Below are 21,014 nucleotides of genomic sequence, written 5' to 3' on the forward strand. Positions count from 1 at the left end.
TTTGAGCTGTACTTTGTCTTTGTTGAATTTGATTCCCCTTTCCCTGGATCTGATCATGAGGTTTACCATGTTCGCATCGTGCTCTTCCTCTGTAGCTCCGTATATGAATGTATCGTCTGCAATGCCGGTGACTCCTTTCAGGCCCTCCAGTGCTGAATCTAAGTGTTTCTGGAACACATCTTGTGATACAATAAGGCCAAAGGGGAGCCGGGTGAAACGGTATCTCCCGAACGGGGTGTTGAAAGTAGTCAGGTAGGAGCTGGCTTCGTCTAATGGTACATGCCAGTAGCCCTTTTTGGCATCAACTACACTAAAGAATTTGGCACCACTAAGCTGTGTGACTACCTCATCAATTGTTTTGGTGTAGTAGTGTTCGCGTTTTATTGCCTTATTTAGGTCACGTGGATCGAGGCAGACTCTGATTTTGGTGACTTCTCCTTTGCCGTTGGTTGTTTCAGAGAGGACGACGCTATTAACCCAGTCTGTGGGTTCGCTTACGGGTATGAGCACTCCAAGTTCTACCATGGTGTTGATTTCCTTTCTAAACATGTCTCGAAGGTGTACTGGTACGGTACGTGGTGCGTGGATGACAGGTTCAGCATTGGAGTCTAGGGTGATGTGATAAGGTTTCATATTGAAGGTTCCCAGGCCTTCAAAGCAGTCTCCGAAGTTGTTGAAGAAGGTTATCCTGTCCAGTGGGGGGTATGTTTCAGTGTCTAGACGGCTAGGGTATCTGCTGGTCCTTTGGTGCGGTTTGCATGGTCTGTGTTCTTTAAGGCGGGTCTCTTTGTCTTCTTTGGAGGTTTCTAGGCTGCAATTAAATTTTACCAGCTCAAGTTCCTCGCAGGTTTTACAGCCAAGCATTGTAGGTCCTGGTACGTCAGTAACATTGAAAACGACTTCTTTAATGCTGCCATTTTGATGGACGTATAGTGGACAGGTTCCAAGGGTCTTGATGGCGTGGCCTCCATACGCAGTAATCCTGTGGTGTGTTGGGCCAAGGGGTATCTGCTGGGAACTGCGGTTGAGTCTGTCATAGTCGTCTTTGGAGATGACATTAACTTCTGCACCAGTGTCGACCTTGCAGATAATAGGTATCAGGTGTGTATCATGGGGGTCTACCGTGACTTGTATTTCAGTCATGACTTTGGTGCGTTGTTTTTCTTTTTGTTCAATGCTTGCGATCATTGAGGTACTGGGGCTGTCTCGGGCTTCTAGTGTTCCCAGGAAGACTTTGTCGTAGCTTGTGCATTCACTTGTTACACCATCAGGTTGTTCTTTTTGTAGGGTCATCACATCTGACCTTGTTTTAGACTTGCAAACTTTGCTAAAATGACCGCGTTTGTTGCAGTTGAAGCATTCTACTCCAGTGGCTGGGCACTGCTGGTCTTTGGTGTGTGGTGTGTCTCCACATCTGTAGCACTGTCTTAGGTTGTTGTCACGTCGTCTGTTTCCTCTACCACTGGTGTACCTTTGGTGGGGCTGGTTTCTGGGCTTGTTTCCTCTGCTGATTGCATTGACTTCCCCTTCTTCTTGCTTTGGGTTTGTAGTGTCACTCATTGCTTTTAATTGCATCTGGGTAGCCTCATCAGTTCGTGCAATTTCTTTTGCCCTTGCAAAGGTTAATTCATTACCGCGGGCAATGCATTTTCGTCTGACCTCTTCCGAATCGGTGCCGAAAACTAATGTGTCACGCATGAGTTCGTCATGTAAGTCAGGTGGGTAACCTGAGCTCTGTATGAGTAGCCTTGCTTCAGTCAGGAAGGTGGCTAGGGGACGATTATTCTGTTTCAGACCTCGTAGATAATATCTGTTCAAGATATGGTTTGCTTGTGGTTTAACATGGTCTTCGAATCTTTTCCAGTATTCTTTCAGGTCTTTTTGTTGGTCTTCGGTTAGCGACCAAGTGTTAAATAAGTCTATTCCGTAATCGCCTGACCATAGCAGCACATATTTGCATTTTTGAGTGCCGTCTCGGGCTTTTAACGGTCCATCAAGTAGCAGTTCACACTTTTGGCGGAATCTCTTGAATCTAGTTAATAAATCTGGGCCAGGGGTCCAGTCCATTTTTGGTACTTCAAACCCAACCAAGTCGCTCATTTTTGGCTAAATTGCACGATAAGACAGGACTTTGTAGTAAACACTGTAAAATCGTACGTACCGGTTTTCTTGGTTGTTCTAGCGGTGAGAATTCCTCTATTGGTGTAAATCTATCCCACTTCCGACATCCATGTCACAATTTTCCATTTAAACTCTTTATTCAATAACGCAACGGCTACTACATGACAACATGGGCGAAATCAAAATGGCGGGTCCGATACCACGTTTTTTCCCACAGATCCGATGGGAGCGCGTGGTATGACGTAATATGACAGTAAGACCTCTTGAATTGTGAACTTAGGTGATCAAAAAATTTCGTTGTCCTTGTAAGAAAATATTTTTATACAAATGTAATGGCAAAAACATGCCTTTAACAATATTTAACCTGTACCGAGACTAAATTGGTGCAGTCTTTATATTCAGTACGATTTTGTTGTTTAAAAATAAATAAGTAATTTTTAAACCCTCAATCGAAATCTCATGATGTTATCATTCTTCTTGTCATTGGGTTGAACATGTGCCATTCTTGGCTCATATCTTGGAATGATAACTTCTTCATAACTTCTAGATTTTTGGTCATATTTACTTCGGCCGATTCTTGCCCTACCATCTTTAATTATCCTTGGAATTGTTGCTTCGAGAAGTTGGTGAGGTTGTCCATGAATCCTCTGCATGCTTACACTTCAGGAATGAAACAAGTTACAAGGTGATGAAAAAGGCAGGCTGCGCGAGTTATCCTGCAAAAACAGGATATGTCTACCATTCAGGATGTTAAAATGATTGGCGCGCTTACTAAATTCATATTGTAAGATGGATGAATAGGTTGTTAAGAAGCAAACAGGAAGGTGGGAAGTATCTTCTGAAAATGCAATGGTGCTCACTATTATCGGTGTCTCTCCCCTGTAACATGAGGCATGGGAATAAAATAAAAGAGGGAGGACCGAATTAGGGGCGAGTAACAACAAGGCAACAGATGGCTCATAGTACGAGGATAATGCGAACCACTTCCTTATCAAGAAATGGCCCATTGTTCCGGGTCAACTTTCCAAACAAAGGTCCTGAGTAATTGGTAGTACTGAGGGACTTTGGCCTAAGGGAGGCGGGAAAGCTCGTAACTGATCGAGAAAATTATGGGAGTGACAATTTTGCTGCACTGGGGGAGTGGGTAGTGTAAATATGCACCTATAGCGCCATGTAACACAATCGCGCTTCGCTCACAGGGATTAATTTCAAGCCGATGGTTTGCATAGCATACGTGTAGCCGTGCCCTCCCTCCCTCCCTCCCTCCCTCCGCAAGGAGAAACGGAAGGGAGAGAAGGGATTTCAACATTCGCGTCCTTGCGTGACTTTTGCGTTAAATATTAGCTTCTCAGATTTCCGACGATGAACGAAGGGGAATGATAAGGTTCTTAAAATTCAAACCAAAGCACTCATCAGTGTTTGTCGTACTTTTCCTGAGTATTTCAAGGTAAGCCCATCCACAGTATTGTTTGGGTAATTTGTGAAAGGAAAGTGTGGACAGTGATCTGATACATATAACCTTGCAGTCAAATAACCAGTATTTCTTCTTGAAACCTATCCGACCTGACATGTTGGGACATGACAGCTTCCCGAGACAAATTCTACACTTTGGATAAGTGCAAATTAAACAATTTCGACCGTTTTTTGTAGAAAAAAATGTCTTCGATATTTTGTCTTTGTTCTAGAGCTACCAAGGACGGTAGTTGACGATAGAAGCGAGTGATAATAATTAGGAATTGTTCATTTCATTGGAATATGATCAAGGTTCACAAATGCCTAACATTTTGACCTTCTTTCAAGAGCAACCAGCGCTTTAGAATTCTTTACATTTATACAATAGCTCTATCTAACATGGATTTCATTATATGTCATGGGAATATTAATCATTTTGTTCCATATTTGTGGAAATACACAAGGTTCCTTTAGTATAACGAGGTTTTGTTCAGTCAACACTTGCGTGACAGCCAATCTCATGTCCCGCGTCTTGAGCAGTGGCCCAAGCTGGGGGAGGCCGTACTTTCAGAGAATCCTGAGAGTATTTCTTTGAAAGCAGGCCTGCTTTGGAAGGCAGCAAAGTGATATTGCGTAGTCCTCTAATCATGGCTCTAAAAAATAAGAAGATAATATGGTCCAAAACGTTTGTGTAAATGAATGCGTTATCTCTACGTTTCTGTAAATGGAAAGACATCTAGTCTCGACGTTATCTATCGCTTGTCTTGTAACTCATCCTATGTCTTCGTAAACTTACCGCAGGAAAATGAGCCTTAGTATATGTGAAGTGGATCTTTCCTCCCAGATCGACTTTGTGGATGCAGTTCTGAATGAACTCCAGTTTCTGAGGGTTGTAGACCATTATCCAAACCTATTTGAAGGTTCACTTTTCAAAAACGCTATAAGAAGGTATGAGATGTTATGGCTACCCCTGTTCAAGAGCGCCAACGTCAATGGAAGAGAACTCCAGGCTCCACTAGATGTAGAATGGGTGTGGCAAACGCACATTTTGAATGGGGATGTTTATGAAGAGGACTGCAGAAACATTGTTTCCAGAGAAGTCGATCATCGAATAAGCACCGAATTTGAGAGAGAAGAAGCCCTATTTAGAGCACGAACACTTTGGGAGAAAGCTTATCCTACAGAACCTTTCGAGGTGGATCTAGAACAGCTTCCCAGATCCGTTCCAAAGTACATTTGCAACCTCCAGTGCGATTTACAAGAGGCTTGTTGTCGTCTACGAAACCTATACCACAACACCTCTTTTCCTCATTATAGAGACTCATTCTTTCTCATGTCCTCCTTGCGACGTTACAAGCAGCATTTGATCCTGACGAAGGAGAACCCGGACAGTAATTTGGTGCCATGTTGTGATGTTGATCTCATCTGGAAAACGCACCTTCTTCACCCTTCAATATATAAAGCAGACACGAGGAAATTCCTTGGATATGTCCTTAAACATCCCCAAACAAAAATTGGTGCTTTGGAAATTTCCAAACACCTGTCGCTTGAAAGTGACACTGAAACAACATGGAACAAGTACGACATGGCTTTTACAAGACCTGGAGCCATCTTTCGCGGTGAGTGTCCCCCGCCTCTTCTATTTCAAACCAAGGCAATTCTTCATAATTTGGCAGTGTTTGAGTTTGCAATGGAACTTTCGAAGTTTGAGATAGAAAACTTTGAAATTGACAAAAAATTTTCCTTCGCGCTTCAGCTTGATAATGAAACAGCTATTTGGAAAAAGAAGTTAAAAGGCGGCAGTCACATCCTTGAGGGAGATCACCAACCACTTGCTCAATTTGTCGTTAATACGGATGATAAAACCAGCATCACTCTTTCCTTCCATCAAAAGAAGTTGTTTTCCAAGACTCCAAAGCTGTGCCATACTGTGGACTTAGCTGAATGTTTACAAACTGCCATCAGAATGGAGTCAGAAGAGAACATATTCCGAATACCCATCCCACTGTTTGGTCCTGCTAATAGAAAAGCATACATTACCATTAAGACATGTGGCTTACCCAAACCACTGAGTTACAGATTTACTCTTAGTCCAGAACCAGAGTCTGCGAAATTTTTGCATCCTGCAGATGTAGTTTCAACTCCCAGAACGGTACTTAGGCGTGAAATACTCACGAAACAGAGGGTGCCTTGCGAACTATCAGTTTATCGAGTGTACAGCTATAGTGGAAATGGTGCATTCACATGCCGTGTTTTGAACGCCGAGCAAGCCGGAGTCATGGTATTAGAAGTCGTTGATGGTGATGGAAATACCGTTGCCTCAGCTCAAATGATCGATAACAATGTATTTCCCAGCTCTTTGGAACCATTAGAAGACCCATCCAAATGTATCACCAGGAGCATGTCGGACAGCGAGACAGCCCTGTTAATCAGAGGACAAGTGGACTGGGCAGTCTGCATGGGAACGAGGCAAGCCAACGAACAGTCCCTGGATGAAGAGCGAAACATTGTCCAGATCAAATTTTTCAGACTTGGAAATAAGCAAGGCTGGTGTGAAGTGCGAAAGACGGAGCATTTGCTATTAATCCAAGTTAATCGAAACGAAGAAATTTTCATGGCTGTGAATCCAGATGAGGGACTAATAATTTTGCCAGTAAACTTGGAGGATGTTACGGAATGTGTTGCTACTGCTGTTGGTGTGATGTTGTTACCTTCATTGTGCTACATTGCAAAACCACAGGATAACCAGCCCGGCGATGCAGATATTACCAGCGTGGTTCTCCGCTGTCCAAGTCTGTCTCGTTTCAGCTCGTCTTGTGCCACAAATTTAAAGCTACCGTAACCTTAGTCGAATATTATTGGAATATTTACCGCGAAATAACGCTGAAGCTACACAATAATCAAGGAAACTTACACAGTTGACTTCTGCAAAAATTTTATTTTCTTTGTAATCTTATCCTTGGAATGGTAATGAGGTCTATGGTTACCTTTTCTAGTAGTTTATTACGGGAACAGCGTACAAAACTCTTCTTTCCTTTACATTACAGTTTTTATTCACTTTTCTTCAAAATTCTAAAATTCTAACAGCCTAAGGCATACATAACATCAAACCTGTTCACGAAAACGATTGCAGACCCTTGTGAAGACCAAGGTTACAAAGTAAAAAAAATTAAGTTCAGATGAAAACAATTTCTAGGGCTAATAATCGGTACGATAAGAGTTAATTTTCCCAGAGCCTATTTTATAATGAATCAGTCAAAACAATTTACTGGCTGAAGTTTAGCTCACTTTATTTTTCACAATTCATTAATTTCTAAAGAAACATACCAGATGTTTTTTACAAGACCAGCTTGTTAATATTCATTCAATAACTGTTTTATAACGTCAGTTCATGGTCACTTTTAATTCAAGGTGTAATAGTTCCTTTATTAACTGGCACATTGGCATTCAATTGTTAGAGGGGGACACTTGGTAATGAAACTGGCTTCCCAGAAGCCCATTACTGGTTCACACTTTGGTCGAAAGTGCTTAGGGATCACGTGGTTACACACCGGATGTAATGAACGACAAATGACCTCCGCCACCATTTTGTTTCTACATTTATCAAACTTAGTCACTCTTTTTGAAACGCAGCCATGGGCATTTCTAGCCGTACGGTTATGTGCAATTCTGTACTTCACCAATTCGTCGATCTCATCACCCCAGACGTGATCATCGATGATGCGCTCCTGGGGTTCAAGGACATCATTTTGCGACAAAAACAATTGATGTTGGAATGGCTGTTCGTCTTCCTCTTTATTAAAGACAGGTTTGGGAGAAGCCAAGGCGAGGGAGCCCAATATTATGGCCATGGGTAAGAGTATCTGAACATTAAATGCAATACGTAACCATAATTAAACTGGTAGCTTTAAAAATCACATCACTCTCAAAAATTTCGGAGAGAAGCCAAACTGTTTCATGGCTTAAATGAAATTCGGCCTCTTCAAAATATTTTATCCTAATTTTTTAATCAAAAAGAAGAAAATCATGGGTCGTTCATTTACACGAGGACTAACCCAAACCGCGGTTTTACGCAAGCAGTGAGCCTTCTTATCCTCTATAAGAGGGTTGTTTTCATTAATGTCCTTGTACTGCTAGCTTTCGGTCCTCTTGACATTGATCGCAACAATAAATGTTCAGATGAAAGACTCAGCTAAATTCAAGTTAGTTTAGGACGCGGTTTTGTCACGAAACGGCTAAACTTTGTTTAAATGACTGGCCCTTTAGGTCCAAGAGTAAGCTTTTAAAACTTTATGTTTTTAAACCATGATTGTATTTCCTTACTTCTCTAACAACAGCCATTGTAGTTTCCACTGGAAGATCTAACTTGTTTTCCGCTTGTCTTCTGTAATGTGTTTTCTTTAGAGTCCTGATTATCCAGAAATAATTACAAACCCAAGTTACGTTGTAGAAGCATCGAAAAGCCTGACTACACTTGCTAAGTTAAAATATTTGTTCGTATCTTACGTTCACAAGATTTGGGGTCAGTGAATAACACTGTTAGCAGTAAAGGATGGTAGTTTCTTTTTTCGTTACCAAACGTGTTTTTAGGTTGGTTGTACGATGAAGAGCTAACCACTTCATAGTTAAACGGTTCAGAAAAGCGATTGAAAAAAGGGAATTGAGGAGCTTCCTAATCCTCTAAAAAAATATAAAAGCAACTGCTAGCTTTCTAAGTGTTCTCTCTCCGCTCTTGGCGTGTTAATGCTGTTTGAATACAGTCGCGATTCAGAAAACGCCGGCAGGGCTAAATGGAGTCGAGTAGATTGAAAAAGAACGCCACCAAACGACAGTGGACATTTTACAATGGGAACCGTAGATGACTTTTAAATTGGCACTGTATCAATGCACTGTAAAGCTATGACTCTTCTTACCTTTAACTCACAAGGCCGTGATTTCCAAGTTCTTTTATGCTTGGGAGTTTCAAGTCAATTTTGGCGAGATTGGGAACGATTTTTATACCTTTTTGCGCTCATTAAATTCCAGAGCTCGAGTCGTGTAGGGTGAAGCATACTCTTGGCCCCACCCACCCACACGAAAGGAAGTTTAATCAGTTTTATCCTATTTTTAACTGCATTTTACTTTTTATTTCCTTATTGGACACGCTGCTTGGGTGAGATGGGATGATATGCTCGTAATGTACTAAATTGTTATTCAACGAAGCACACAAGAAATGAACTCCGAGAAATGTAGAACCAACATACCGCCAAAATAGTTTTAAAAATTGCTCAAAAAAGTTTATTGGTATCAGCTATTAAAACAAAATGTGGAAATTTTGGTGAGGTTGACTGCAGAAATTTTAAAAATGTACGGGAAGGTTTTCCTTTGAATCACTTGGAAAGTGATGTTAAAAATTGTCGCTCAAATCTTAATCAAACTACTAAGTAAAGGATAAGGAAATTTTCTAAATAGAAAACTTTTAGGATGCTAATGTAAAAGTTTTATATTTTCTCTGTTTGCTGTTTCGTCGATTGTTGGTTAACACTTCCATCGTTAGCAGCGTCTTCTACGTTATTTACTTACTTCTATAAAAAAACCACGTGGGTGTAAAATCAGCAAACAATCCCGCGCAGTGTGGGCTGGGCTCGAGTGCGTGTACGAATACTGAAACAAACTTTAACAGGCACTTAAACGGGGGCGTACCATGTTGTCAGTTACGCTATAACTTGTTTAGATTTTACGTCAGGTAACAGGAAACGGAGTCCCAGAACTAAACTTGACCCATATTAATTAACAAAGTTTTCAGTGATACCAGCACATAAGATAGAAAGTAAGAAGTTCAAACTTTAAATCGAAATTTTCAAATTTATTGCTTTAGATGCATCTGATGCCTTGACTGAGTAATGAACATCAATTACAGAAAGCTACGTCCGTAACTGAGTTGAAAGGTTCTCGTCTTCGGCTTGAGTGAGATGTATAACGGATGTTCTAGTAAACTTAGAATAGAACTGCTGTAAACCGATAGATGGTGTCAGAATTCAAACCTGTCGTTCGATTTGTAATTGGAGAAAGCTGACAAACACCGTACGAAAACAAATGGACACCTGAAAATAGATAGTGAGATGTGAATAATTAACTCAAAGAAGGAACATGACAATTATATTGTCTAACTGACGGTTTTTAATTATAACTCCAAACAACAATTTTTGTTACAGAAATAATTATTTTTTTAATTAGAAAATGAGTAATACAAAAATTTGGATGACTATTTATCGCAGGTCATATACGCGTAGTTGATCCATTCAATTAACCTTAAATTGAATGCAATAATATGTTCTCCATACACCATCGTGTATTTCATCTGAATCTTTTTAATCTCGTCCTAGTGCTTGTTTTCCCAAGAATGAAGTCACAATCTCAACCTGCTTTGGATTAATGTCAAAAACAAACGACCCTTCTTTTATGCACTAAGCCGCTTCGACAGAACGTCCTTGAAAGCCAGACTTTTTTTTAAAAATTGTACTGCGAAAATTTCGCCATATCGATCTATCATGACGCTGTCCTTAAAAATATTACACACGTAGAAGTCACGGTTTTAATACGGATGAGGCCCGTTACGACCTTTTTTCAATAGTTAAGGAAATCAGAGAACTGTATGAAATACAATTGAAAAGCCAATTAAATGGACAGTAAAAATCTGTAATTGATGTCCTTTAGTGAGGAAGAAGTCAGTTGACAGATGTAAAAGTGAAAAGGCCAGCGTTTTCATGGTTATAAATTGTCTTCTGATCTGATACAAAAGAACCGAAAAACAAAACAAAACAATTAAAAAAAAGCTAAAGATTTTACGAAGCAAATCAGTCGACCAGCCTTACCAAAAACGATCTTCGATTAAAAAAATATAACTTGACTAATGTTTCTGACGGGCCGTACGCACCAGAACTGATTTAAGCCTCACCTAAGTGGCATGTGTACAGAGGAGACAGGAATAGAACAAGGTGGATTAAACATCCGCTGATGTGGGTGGGGTATGACGCTGTTCAATATATGGATTTTTTACGTCTAAGTATAACTCGATAACTAATATAGAAAACCAAACTAACGAGATGCTGATTTCAAAACTGTTCTCGTATCGAGCCGTCAACCAACTAATTGCCTAGAGTTCAAAAAATAGTTGGTATGTTTAAGGATTTTGATTCGGATCAAAAATGATATGAAGATAGACATAAAGTTCAACATGGTGCCAAAGTTCCTTTAATGTTAGCAGGTTAGCTTCACTCAGGTACTTTTTTTGGGAAAAGTTTTCACTTATCATGGAAGCTTGAAATTTCGAAAGTTCTGCTTTGAAAATATATATTTTTATGTTCTGTCGCCATTATAGTTTAAATCAATTACCAGCTTACCCGAAGAGAGAGATGACGATATAACACCAGGACAAATCAATATTGCATACTCATTGTGACTAATAAAACATCACACGAGCACCACGAGTAACATACGAGTGACAGACGGATACATACGAGTGCATACGGCTATATACGAGTAACATACGAGTACATACGAGTACATACGAGTGACTTACGGCCATATACTAGTGTCATACGGCTACATATGGCTACATACGAGTGACATACGATCATCTACAGCTACATACGAGTTGACATACGAGTATATACAGGTACGCAGGAGCGATATTATCCATTTTTTTTATTTAAAGTGAATCAGGAGCCATCGGAGGTCCTACCAGATCGATACTGATACGATGCCACACAGTGTCCTTTACTTTAATCGGGTGTAGCTGGGCAGAAGGCTTTTCGAATTTCTTTGAAGTTCTCTAGCAAACAACGTAACGCTTGACAATTTCATTGTAGTCCTCCAGCAATCGAGCCCAATAGTATAGAGATGTAAACTGGAAGATAAACAGGTACACAACAGTTAAGAACGATAAATTTATATTGTAACTACAATTTTAAAGATCAAGAGAAGCATCACTGAATTTAGTACAAACCTTTTCTCTCGTCCTGTCACGGCCAAAGTGCTCGACGAGTTTGTCAGAGTGACGAGCTTTCAGTATCTGCTGCTGCTCGTCTCGGCTGTGAGCCCATCTTTTAGGCTGACCGTTCTTCTGGCCATTGAAAAAACAGCGCACCATCTTCAAGAGAGGATTTTTGGGCTTTCTTACGTAAATTCTTTTCTGATGTTTTGAAAATCGATCGGATACTCGTTATCGCGGAGATAGTAAAAAAACTTCGTTGAGCGCTTTCGTTTCGGCCATCGCTGACGGAGGAATCACGAGGGTAATGGTAAAGTAGAATGAAACCTTTTGCAGTAGGCGGAGCAACTGAATTTCATTGTGGAAATTACTCAGTGCCGATGACGCGTTTCACGCAAATAAACTTTTCCCTACTAAGACGATTGATTAGCGCCTTAAAGCGAATTAGTGTCTAATAAATCTATTTATCGCTTCATACCGATAATTTGTCAAGGATGAAAAGCAGTGCTGATAAATTAGTCTAACTGGCTTTTAGTGCTTACGGCGTTGTTTTCGTTAAAACGATACAACAGACCAAGCACAATAATAAATTTGATTTTTATGCTTTGAGCGTCATGAAAACCTTTTACTCAAAGTTTCACACATAGTATTTACATAGCAATGACTTGCGGTACATACTTTTAGCGAAAAGCGCTCGATTCCAAGTTTCCCACATACTTGAGCTTATACTGTCTATAAACAAAAAACTACTTATGTGCTCTATCATATCAGTAAGTAAGTAATTACCTTATTTAACGGCATTGTTAAAAAAGACTGTTTTATAGTCCTTGCTTGGCTTAAGAGAAAGAAGAACCTATTTGATGCATGATAAAGAAAAAGAAAATAAAATAAAAAATGTAATTGTAACTGTAACTGTAACAATGTAAGTGGTAACTTAGTGTCTAGCATCTATTTTAGGTTATTGTAAATCGACCCGACCGAAAACCAACTAAACTAATCAAGTGCTATGTGAGCAAACTCGTGAATTTAAAGATGACTTACATGATTTTTCGGATTAGGTCTAATGTTATCTGGTTTAGGGAAATTGTGGTCAATTGTCATATTTAGAGTACGAGCAGTAGTTCAGTGTTCGCTGATGTAGCAAAGAAACAAAGTAACGTTGGGATAAGAAGGCATTAAAACTGAAATGATCATGCTATTACATTTGACAAGGGTGGATGATGTCATGTGTTCAAAAGAAAAGGTTGGAAGTAAATGTTGGTGAAAAGTGAAATTTACTGTCTATCATTGTAAATACTGGAAAATCAAGGAAATACTGTCTTAATGAAAACATTAATGATCCCTCTTTATCAAATGAGACAAACGGGAACGAGTTTTGAGTGATATAACTAAGCCCAGACTGCCACTGTCATTTTGGATTTCCGCCTGGGTAGATTTTGGTCACGTGCTAGGCAACGTATAATCAAGAACAAGATAGAATTTCATTACAGGCCTATTTATCAATTTTGTGGTGTATAGCTTTCGCATTTTAGTACGTAATGTTTATTTTAAATCTTCAAATATTCTTGAAACTTAAAAGAAAATTGTTCTTTAAAAATTCACTGAAAATCGGTAGCCAAAATTATTTGTCTAGGTGTTATTTGATTTTCGTGTTAACCTGTAATTTCGTTAGTCGCACGCACCTTTTGTTGCTTCACACAGAAAAAACAAACGATACGAAATGTAACGATCGATTTTGTTCCCAATCTCACGCCATTACAGAAAAAGCTTTTGAACACCTGTAAACTCCGAGCGCTTCGGAGTAAGTAATATTTTTAATGACTCTTCGGATCGTTTGCAAGTTCAAGAAATGTAAATTACAATTTTATGAAAAACGAAGGTTGTTCTCTTTTTTTCAGTGTGAATCATCGCACGCCTGCCAGTCGCTGACGCCGCTTGTTGAAACTAAAACGAAAAAATAAACTCTTTTAAGATTATCATCGGCTTCTTTTTCACCCCACCACTCTTCTCAGCCAAAAAGGTCGCCATTTCGTTTGTTTGTTACTCGCCAAAAACTATCAAATGCACTCAAAAGCTTAAAATCGAAAAAATTTTACAGGAGTCGACCAATCGAGCGAGCGAGCGAGCGAGTGCCAATCCTCCACATCATATCTACAACTCGCTCTTGCGCATGCGCGCAATTCACGAGTTAAAAAGGACACCCAGCATAAATGCGGCTCAACTAACCACAGGCATCCCAAGCTCACATCTCGGGAAAAGCGAGACATTAATTCTGGACACGTGCGCATTTATTCATAATAGCGTCACACGGTGTGTGACGTGTGTATGGTTACGGAACCGTTTGGAATTTGAACAGTTTAAAAGGAATGGTATGGGAATCGAAAAACGGACTATTTACATAGCTAAATATTCCGAAATATGAACATTTTACACCTAAGATCAAAAAGCTTACTCCTTTTCACTGAGTTCACTGGACAAAGTTTCGATTGGAGTAAAAGGAACTTATATCAGGTCCTTTTCAAAGTCTAATGCTGACAAGCAAACTCTACTTCTCAGAAATATGAGAGTTCTGAAAAAAAAGGTGTTACTCCCAGTTTTAATCACGTTCTGGGGCATTAATTCTCTGGCGAAAGGAAAAATAAACAACTGGTAAGTGATGTTACAGATCTTCCGTATAGGTTCCACAAAAAGAACACTTGTCCGAATCACTTAACCCTATTTTGAACAATTTATCGTTTGTAAACAAAATGAAATTCAATACTCTGTATTGAAACGACCAAACATACGTTTCACTCGCAACAAGATAAGGAATAGAGAAAACTTCCTGCGCATTTGAAAGCTCAAAATCCGCTGTCAACTTTTTAAAGCCATTCGGGATTCTCGCTTTACTTGTTATCATCGTAGAATAAAACTGTTTACACTTTGCAGTATATGCATTAAAAGATTTAGACTTATAATCAAAATTCATAGGATCGAGATTACCCGCTGTGGGGATGGGGCAGGAACTTTTTGATTTCATATTAATAATAGAAGATCTCAAGGCTGTCCAAGTCAGGAAATTAGTGTTAAGTCCTTTTTGCTTAAAGAATTCATAAGAACGCACATTGTCAACATCGAACTGTAAATCATTCAAATAAGTTATGCCCTTGTCAAAGTATGTTTTATAAAAAACAGGTTTATTATTAATTCGTATATCCTTATTATTCCAAATTACATTTTGAGAATAATTCACATCAGAAAAGGAGCATCTAAAATCCGCCCACCATCTTAGAAGCTGTAAGTAAAACTTACTAAGACTTAAGTCAAGATCATTTACATCATAGTTACATCTAAAAAGAAAACATCCTCCGTATTTTTTTAAGTTGTATTTGAGATAAGAAATCCAGGGCCCTTCCTTCTCATCTATGAGACGCGGAATCCAGGACAATCTTAATGCTTTAATATGTAGCTCAAGGTCTGTGAGATTCAGTCCACCATTCTCTAAAGTATTTATCACAGAAAGCCTTGTGACTTTATCAGGGCCTTTCCACAAAAATTTGTAGATCATTTTCTCCATCTGTTTAATAATTTCGGGTGGGGTTTCTATTATTGAGGAAACATATAATAATTTTGGGATTAGGAAAGATTTAATCATTGTTACTTTGCCAAATAGGGAGAGACCTCTGAGTTTCCATAAATTAATCATTTTTTGAACTTCATTTAATCTATCCTGGAAATTTTGTTTTATAACTTGTTCTTGATCACAGGAGAAGTGAATACCTAGGGTCTTAACACCTGTACACCACTCAAGGCCCAGAGGTGTTTCTAAAGAATTTTTGTTTTTTCCAACCCACATAGCTTTGGTTTTAGAAAGGTTCATTTTTAAGCCAGAACATTTTTCGAAGTCATTAAGGATTTGTATTACTTTTTCGACTGATGAAATATTTGCTAGAGTAGCTGTCATGTCGTCGGCGTACAACAGAGACCTAGTTTCATCTTCCCCGATTTTTATGCCTTCAATATTCTCATTTGTTCTTATAGATATCGCCATAATTTCAATGGCAATTAAAAATAAATAAGGCGACAGAGGGTCTCCCTGCCTAACACCCCTTTCTAGTTGAAAAGGAGAAGAGAAAAAACCATTATTAAGAACACAACCTGAGAGGTTATTGTAAAACGTTTGAATCCACTTTATGAAGGAGGGTCCGAAGTTAAAACACTCTAATGCTTTATAAAGAAATTCATGTTCTATGGAGTCAAAAGCTTTTTCAAAATCAATAAACAGTAAAACACCTGGTAACTGTAGTGATTCAGTATGAGCGATAATGTCTAAGATTGAACGAGCTGTTTCCCCAATAAACCTACCCTTCATAAAACCGGATTGATTTGCATGGATTACAGAGGGAAGAACATTTTTTATTCTATTTGCGATGACCTTAGTTGCGATTTTTGAGTCGACATTAATCAACGAGATTGGTCTCCAATTTTCCAAAAACATCCTGTCCCTTCCTTTTTTGTCGATCAAGGTGATGATCGCCTGCTTTTGAGAATTTGACATTTGCCCTAGCTCAAAACAATGATTAAAAACTTCAGTCATTAATTCACCAACAGAATTCCAGAAATTTTATAAAATTCAAAAGGAATTCCATCATTTCCAGGCGTCTTCCCCGTGTCAAATGTATCAAGTGCTTTAACACATTCCTCTATGGTTATTTGACCCTCGCAGCTTAATCTTTCCTCTTGCGATAGTCGTGGAATATTCGAATTTCCAAGAAAGTGATGTAATGAGTCAGATTGGTCTATCTTCAATTTGCTACTATATAAGTTCTTGTAATACTCCGTAGCGGAAGCCAATATTGCGTATTAATCTTGACAGAGTATATCTGTAGCTGAAATTTCGTTAGCCTTTTTGTTTGCTTCTCTTTTAGGCTTGAAATAAAGCGATAATCTGCAAACGTTTGTACTTAATTCTGCCATACGATTCTCCAATCGCAGGTTAAGGTCACAAAAATAAAGGAAATCATCACCAAGAATCGAAGCTCATGATTTTTAAACATATTCTCCTTAAGAAATGTCGAGAGAACAATTTTTCCAATCTTATTACTCCCCAGGTGAAACTTTGAAAAAATGAGATAAATTCATCGATTATTGACTAACCAAGTTTGCCATGTTTCAGCAAAAAGTGTTCTGAAGAAAATCCCTATTTGGTTCTTCTCCAGTCCAATCACAACTCAGTCCATTCCAGTCCAGTAGAGTCCAGTTCAATTCACTTCAGCAGAGTCCCATTTACAATGCATGTAGGTCGAACCTCAGTGTCCAGTTCCATGTGATCCATTCCTTTCTAAGTTGTCCAGTCCTTCATCACAAGACAAGTGCTGACTCGCATTACCAGTATAAGGACTGGAAAGGATGGGCAAGAAAAGGGCCAATGCTTCATTGGGTTTTTTCCTCTCTTCCTTTCTGTTGTATGTGAGGAGGCTGGGAACAAACCAGTCAGAAGATACTGATATCCAGCTGGTTAGTAAGATTCTTTGTGGGTTGGAAGGAAGATAGGGTTAATAAAGAGCGATTTCAAATCTAAATTAAGTCGCCACAGTTTAAAGTAATATCTTAATTTTAAGTAAATTTTAGACACGGCCTCCATGAAAAGCAGATTTTTTATTTGTTTCTTTTATTTGAATTGTTATTATTAGATTTTATTATAGTTAGGAAGATAGATATACCTTTATAGATAATTAACAACTGATGGAAATACCGTGTATAAATAAAGTTATCTTATCTCTTATCTTATCTTATCTAAGAGTCTGCTGGTTGAGCCTCCAAATTTTACTTGAAGTTGACATAATTCTTATTCAGTACTAAGTAACTAGCGGATTCCCTTGAAGTTGGGCAAGGTCCTTCCTCCAAATTTTTTCTTTGGGTCTTTGGTTTTCTTTTAAATAAATATTTGGCACATTTCCAGGTTAGGATTGTTTCTTCTTTGTCGCTTCTTTAGTTTGTCACAAGTTTGGCCACATTTATACTTTGGCTCTTCATTAGCAGGTCTTTTGATGTTCATCAGCAGCTCTTCAACTTTAGTGCATGTCTTTACCCATATTTGCTTCAACTGCGGCCAATTACATGTTCAATTTCACTTGATTGAAGGGATCTTAAACACTGATCAAGCAAGACTGTTTAACATAAACAAAAGTTTGGCTTAAAGGTTCAACCAGACTTCACTTCATTATGGGAAATTGGATTTAAGCAATTTACCTGTGAGAGTAAATTAGAATTGGGTTATGGCTATTAAGTTTTACTCTGGACTGGAATACTTCATTTTCCAGCTCTTTCCTTGGCCCAAGAATTAGCCTTAACATCACCAATAACGAATGTTTAATCCTGTAAACCAACGTTTAAAACTGCAGGTATACCATGTTTTAATCAAAGGAACTAAGTCCTATTAATTTCAGTTGTTTTTTGTGCTTCAAGGAACAGGAAATCATGCATTAATTGTCTTTCAGATATAAATATACTCTGTGGTTCTATTGATTCATTATGTATCTGAGCCAGAGAATTCTTTGTTTTCTTAAACAGGCTGAATGGGAGTTGACTTTACATTTTATAGTAGCTTTTCCATCTGTGATTAAGGGTGCTGTCTCTGGACTGAAAATGTGTACATCAAAATCTCAAAATGTCATTATTCACTCAAATAAGGTCAGTAAAGTGTACATTTCAGTAGAGGAGGTGTTAATACTGTAATTGTTAATTTTGATACCTTTGGTCAATAATAAAAAGCTGAGTGCATGCAATCATGGATTATTTATACCCACACTCATTAACACACTGTGCTCTCAGTCTTCATTCATTGAACATCTCAGCCATACGAGGGCAAGGGCTGCAGTATCTGTGGAACAATTAGTGATTATTACAGAAACTGTTTCTTATTTTACTTTCATTGCGTCTTTTTCAGAAACCTTAAGTAAGAGATTGTGTGGTGTTAAGTGAGAAAATCTTACCTTTTTTGTTTGGGCTAATTAGGACGACATGTTTAGACATCCTCACCTGATACGAATGTGCATCCCTGTTAAATGCTAATTGCTTGAACGAACAGGTGATATTCCTTGAGACTGAGCAGCAGTTTAATTGTCTTACTATTTCACAAACTTACAAGACGTCGCACTAAATAGTAAAATGATGATCCTGCTGAATTGTAAGGAATTAAACTGACTGGTATAATTATTCAGGAAGTACTTAAAGTGCATGGTCTTTGCAATTTTCCTTAACCCTTACTGAACAATTTTTTATATTCGCCAGAATGCAAATAGACCTCTATTTGATTTTTAACAGGGTAATTTAGTACTATCAACTGAGTTGATAATATAATTTGGCCACCGTTTGATAACTTTAAATTGCCCTGTTATACTTTCCCACCGACGCAGCACCACAATTTCTTTAGAAACTTACCCCCGTAAATCACTATTTGATTTTTGCTGCTTTAATTTGCTTTTGAATTTTTTTCAGATCTGCTGTTTCCTTTTCAATTTAAGCCACAAGTTCAGTTCTTATTACGGCCGAGTTCACATACTTGGAGTAAGTGATTTTTAGCCAAAAAGTGAAATGCAGTTATCAGTTAAAGGTGCCAAGTGTGGACTTAACGCGCACACGGACTTGACGTACACAGCAAATATTGGCTTACAAGGGAAAACCAAACTTACCACTTGCAATTGAACATTTAGATTGTTGACTCACGTTCCCTATTTCACAAATAGATTCCATGTTGCCGTGTGCTTCTTGTTTTATGTAAGAAAAAAAGGCGCAAAAAATTGTCAATGATGACGTCATCCACGCGTCTGTCCTACTGTAGATCATAACTAAGAACTAATCAAACAAGTTGCGTAATTAAGTTTTTTTAAATGATGCGTGCTAGTATAAAATCTCCTAGTCGAGCAAAACGTAACAACTAGATAGGCTCGTATTTTAATTGCAGTATTATTCCTTTTCTTTTTACAATGCACACTGTCAGGATCCTCACTTTGCATATGGTGTATCGCAGATTTTGAAATAATTAAAGCAGTTTAGTTGGTTGCAACAGTCGTGCTTTATAATCTATTTCGTTTTTAACTCGTGAATTGCGCGCATGCGCAAGTTATAGATACGATGTGGGGAATGGCATTCGCTCGCTCGCTCGCTCGGTCGATTCCTGTAAAATTTTCTAGATTTTAGGCTTTTGAGTGCATTTGATAGTTTTTGGCGAGCAATAAACAGACGAAATGGCGACCTTTGTTGCTAAGAATATAATAGTGGTGGGGTGAAGAAGAAGCCAATGATAATCTTAGAAGAGTTTTTTTTTTCGTTTTAGTTTCAACAAGCAAAACAACCATTTTGACTGACCTGATAAAAGTTGTTGACATTAAAACTCTATATTACTGATCATGCGTTGAATCTGTCGCTAAATTTTTATTTCTGTTTGGTTGATTTTCAGATATTTTTGAATTGTTTGAAGCTCCTCAATATCAATCCATCAACTCAAATGTAGGGCGGCAGAATTTGCACTTCATTTTATTAAATAACCGTTCAATATGAAGGTTCACACCCTGTTCAGACAAGCCAACTCGGTGTTTTTATATGAGATTAAAGACAAGTATTTCAAACTATTTTAGTCTCTTACGTTATCACATCTCAGTCTAGATCCTTCATCACTCACGCTTTTTCCACCTTATTTTCCACTCTCGTTTTTCCACCTTTTTGCCAATGTCAAATTAAAAGTCATTAGGGATGTTAATTGCGACAAAAAACATCTGCTAAGCTATAGTTAGAATTGCCTTTCCAAGTAAGCAAACCGTGGCACATAAAAAATGAATAAATTTAACCTATCCCAGTTTGGATGCAAAATCCAAAATCTAATTAATTTGCAGTTGAATAGGAAAACCTCGATGTGTTTTCTTACTACAATCATTCTAAGGAACACAAACCAAATTTTGTGATCAATAGCCACTTCAGTGTGATCTTTTTGACGTCGTGTACTTTTTCTTACAGCCATCCATTTTTAATAAATTTTATCGATCAAAAAAATGAAAGGCAATGGAGAAAAGTAGGTGGCACTATTTAAGTTTCTCCCCATAGGTATTCTGTGCTCTTTTTTCTATGAAATGTTAAAGGTTTAAGTTCCCTAACTTCACTGTTTTCTTTTCATTTGTTTGTTTTTTTTTTAAAAATCTTACTACTGTTACCAACAAATGTGAGGGGCAAATAAAATGTTTACAGTTATGAAAGACCTTATGTTATAAACAATTACACGAAGAGCGCGCTTGGTATTAATATTCTGGTATACTAGCACCCCTACTGCCAATTTTCCCTTCACTGCGCCATACAAAAGTCCCCCCTTGAAAAAGAGAAGGCTTAGATCCAAACGTCCCCTGTAATAGATTCTTTAACTACAAGCAGTTGTGAAAACCGCGCTGGAAAAATAAAAATCTATGTCGCGAGCCAGGTAACTGAATTTTAAACTAGG

The 21,014-nt window shown here is 38.3% G+C and overlaps 2 protein-coding genes and 2 long non-coding RNA genes across 5 annotated transcripts; 2 read left to right on the forward strand and 2 right to left on the reverse strand.

Moving 5' to 3' along the window:
* The first annotated feature begins 3,312 nt into the window (after nt 1–3,312).
* On the forward strand, nt 3,313–7,466 carry LOC113684106 (uncharacterized). Its single transcript, XM_089195966.1, has 2 exons — nt 3,313–3,568; nt 4,375–7,466. Exons 1-2 carry the CDS (start codon nt 3,498–3,500, stop codon nt 6,413–6,415), a joined length of 2,112 nt encoding a protein of 703 aa, XP_089052092.1. The 5' UTR covers nt 3,313–3,497; the 3' UTR covers nt 6,416–7,466.
* On the reverse strand, nt 7,302–9,105 carry LOC149051173 (uncharacterized). The gene is made up of 3 exons (XR_016183533.1): nt 8,487–9,105; nt 7,897–7,981; nt 7,302–7,436 (listed from the first exon to the last, which is right to left on the reverse strand). It is a non-coding gene; the product is annotated as an uncharacterized LOC149051173 (long non-coding RNA).
* Nucleotides 9,106–11,324: 2,219 nt separating this feature from the next.
* On the reverse strand, nt 11,325–11,704 carry LOC149051174 (uncharacterized). The gene is made up of 2 exons (XR_016183532.1): nt 11,561–11,704; nt 11,325–11,461 (listed from the first exon to the last, which is right to left on the reverse strand). It is a non-coding gene; the product is annotated as an uncharacterized LOC149051174 (long non-coding RNA).
* A 1,245-nt stretch (nt 11,705–12,949) lies between these two features.
* LOC149051175 (DALR anticodon-binding domain-containing protein 3-like) lies at nt 12,950–20,772 on the forward strand. Of its 2 annotated transcripts, XM_089195967.1 has the most exons (5): nt 12,950–14,194; nt 16,701–17,041; nt 18,098–18,217; nt 19,025–19,093; nt 19,986–20,772. In XM_089195967.1, exons 2-5 carry the CDS (start codon nt 16,934–16,936, stop codon nt 20,037–20,039), a joined length of 351 nt encoding a protein of 116 aa, XP_089052093.1. In that variant the 5' UTR covers nt 12,950–14,194; nt 16,701–16,933; the 3' UTR covers nt 20,040–20,772. The 2 variants fall into 2 exon arrangements, with proteins under 2 accessions (XP_089052093.1, XP_089052094.1); XM_089195968.1 differs by lacking the exons at nt 12,950–14,194; nt 19,986–20,772 and having other exon boundaries at nt 16,366–17,041; nt 19,025–19,592.
* The last annotated feature ends 242 nt before the right edge of the window (nt 20,773–21,014 follow it).

Source organism: Pocillopora damicornis, chromosome 2 (assembly GCF_964200805.1).
Source record: "Pocillopora damicornis chromosome 2, jaPocDami1.2, whole genome shotgun sequence".
In the NCBI taxonomy this organism is placed as follows: domain Eukaryota; kingdom Metazoa; phylum Cnidaria; class Anthozoa; order Scleractinia; family Pocilloporidae; genus Pocillopora; species Pocillopora damicornis.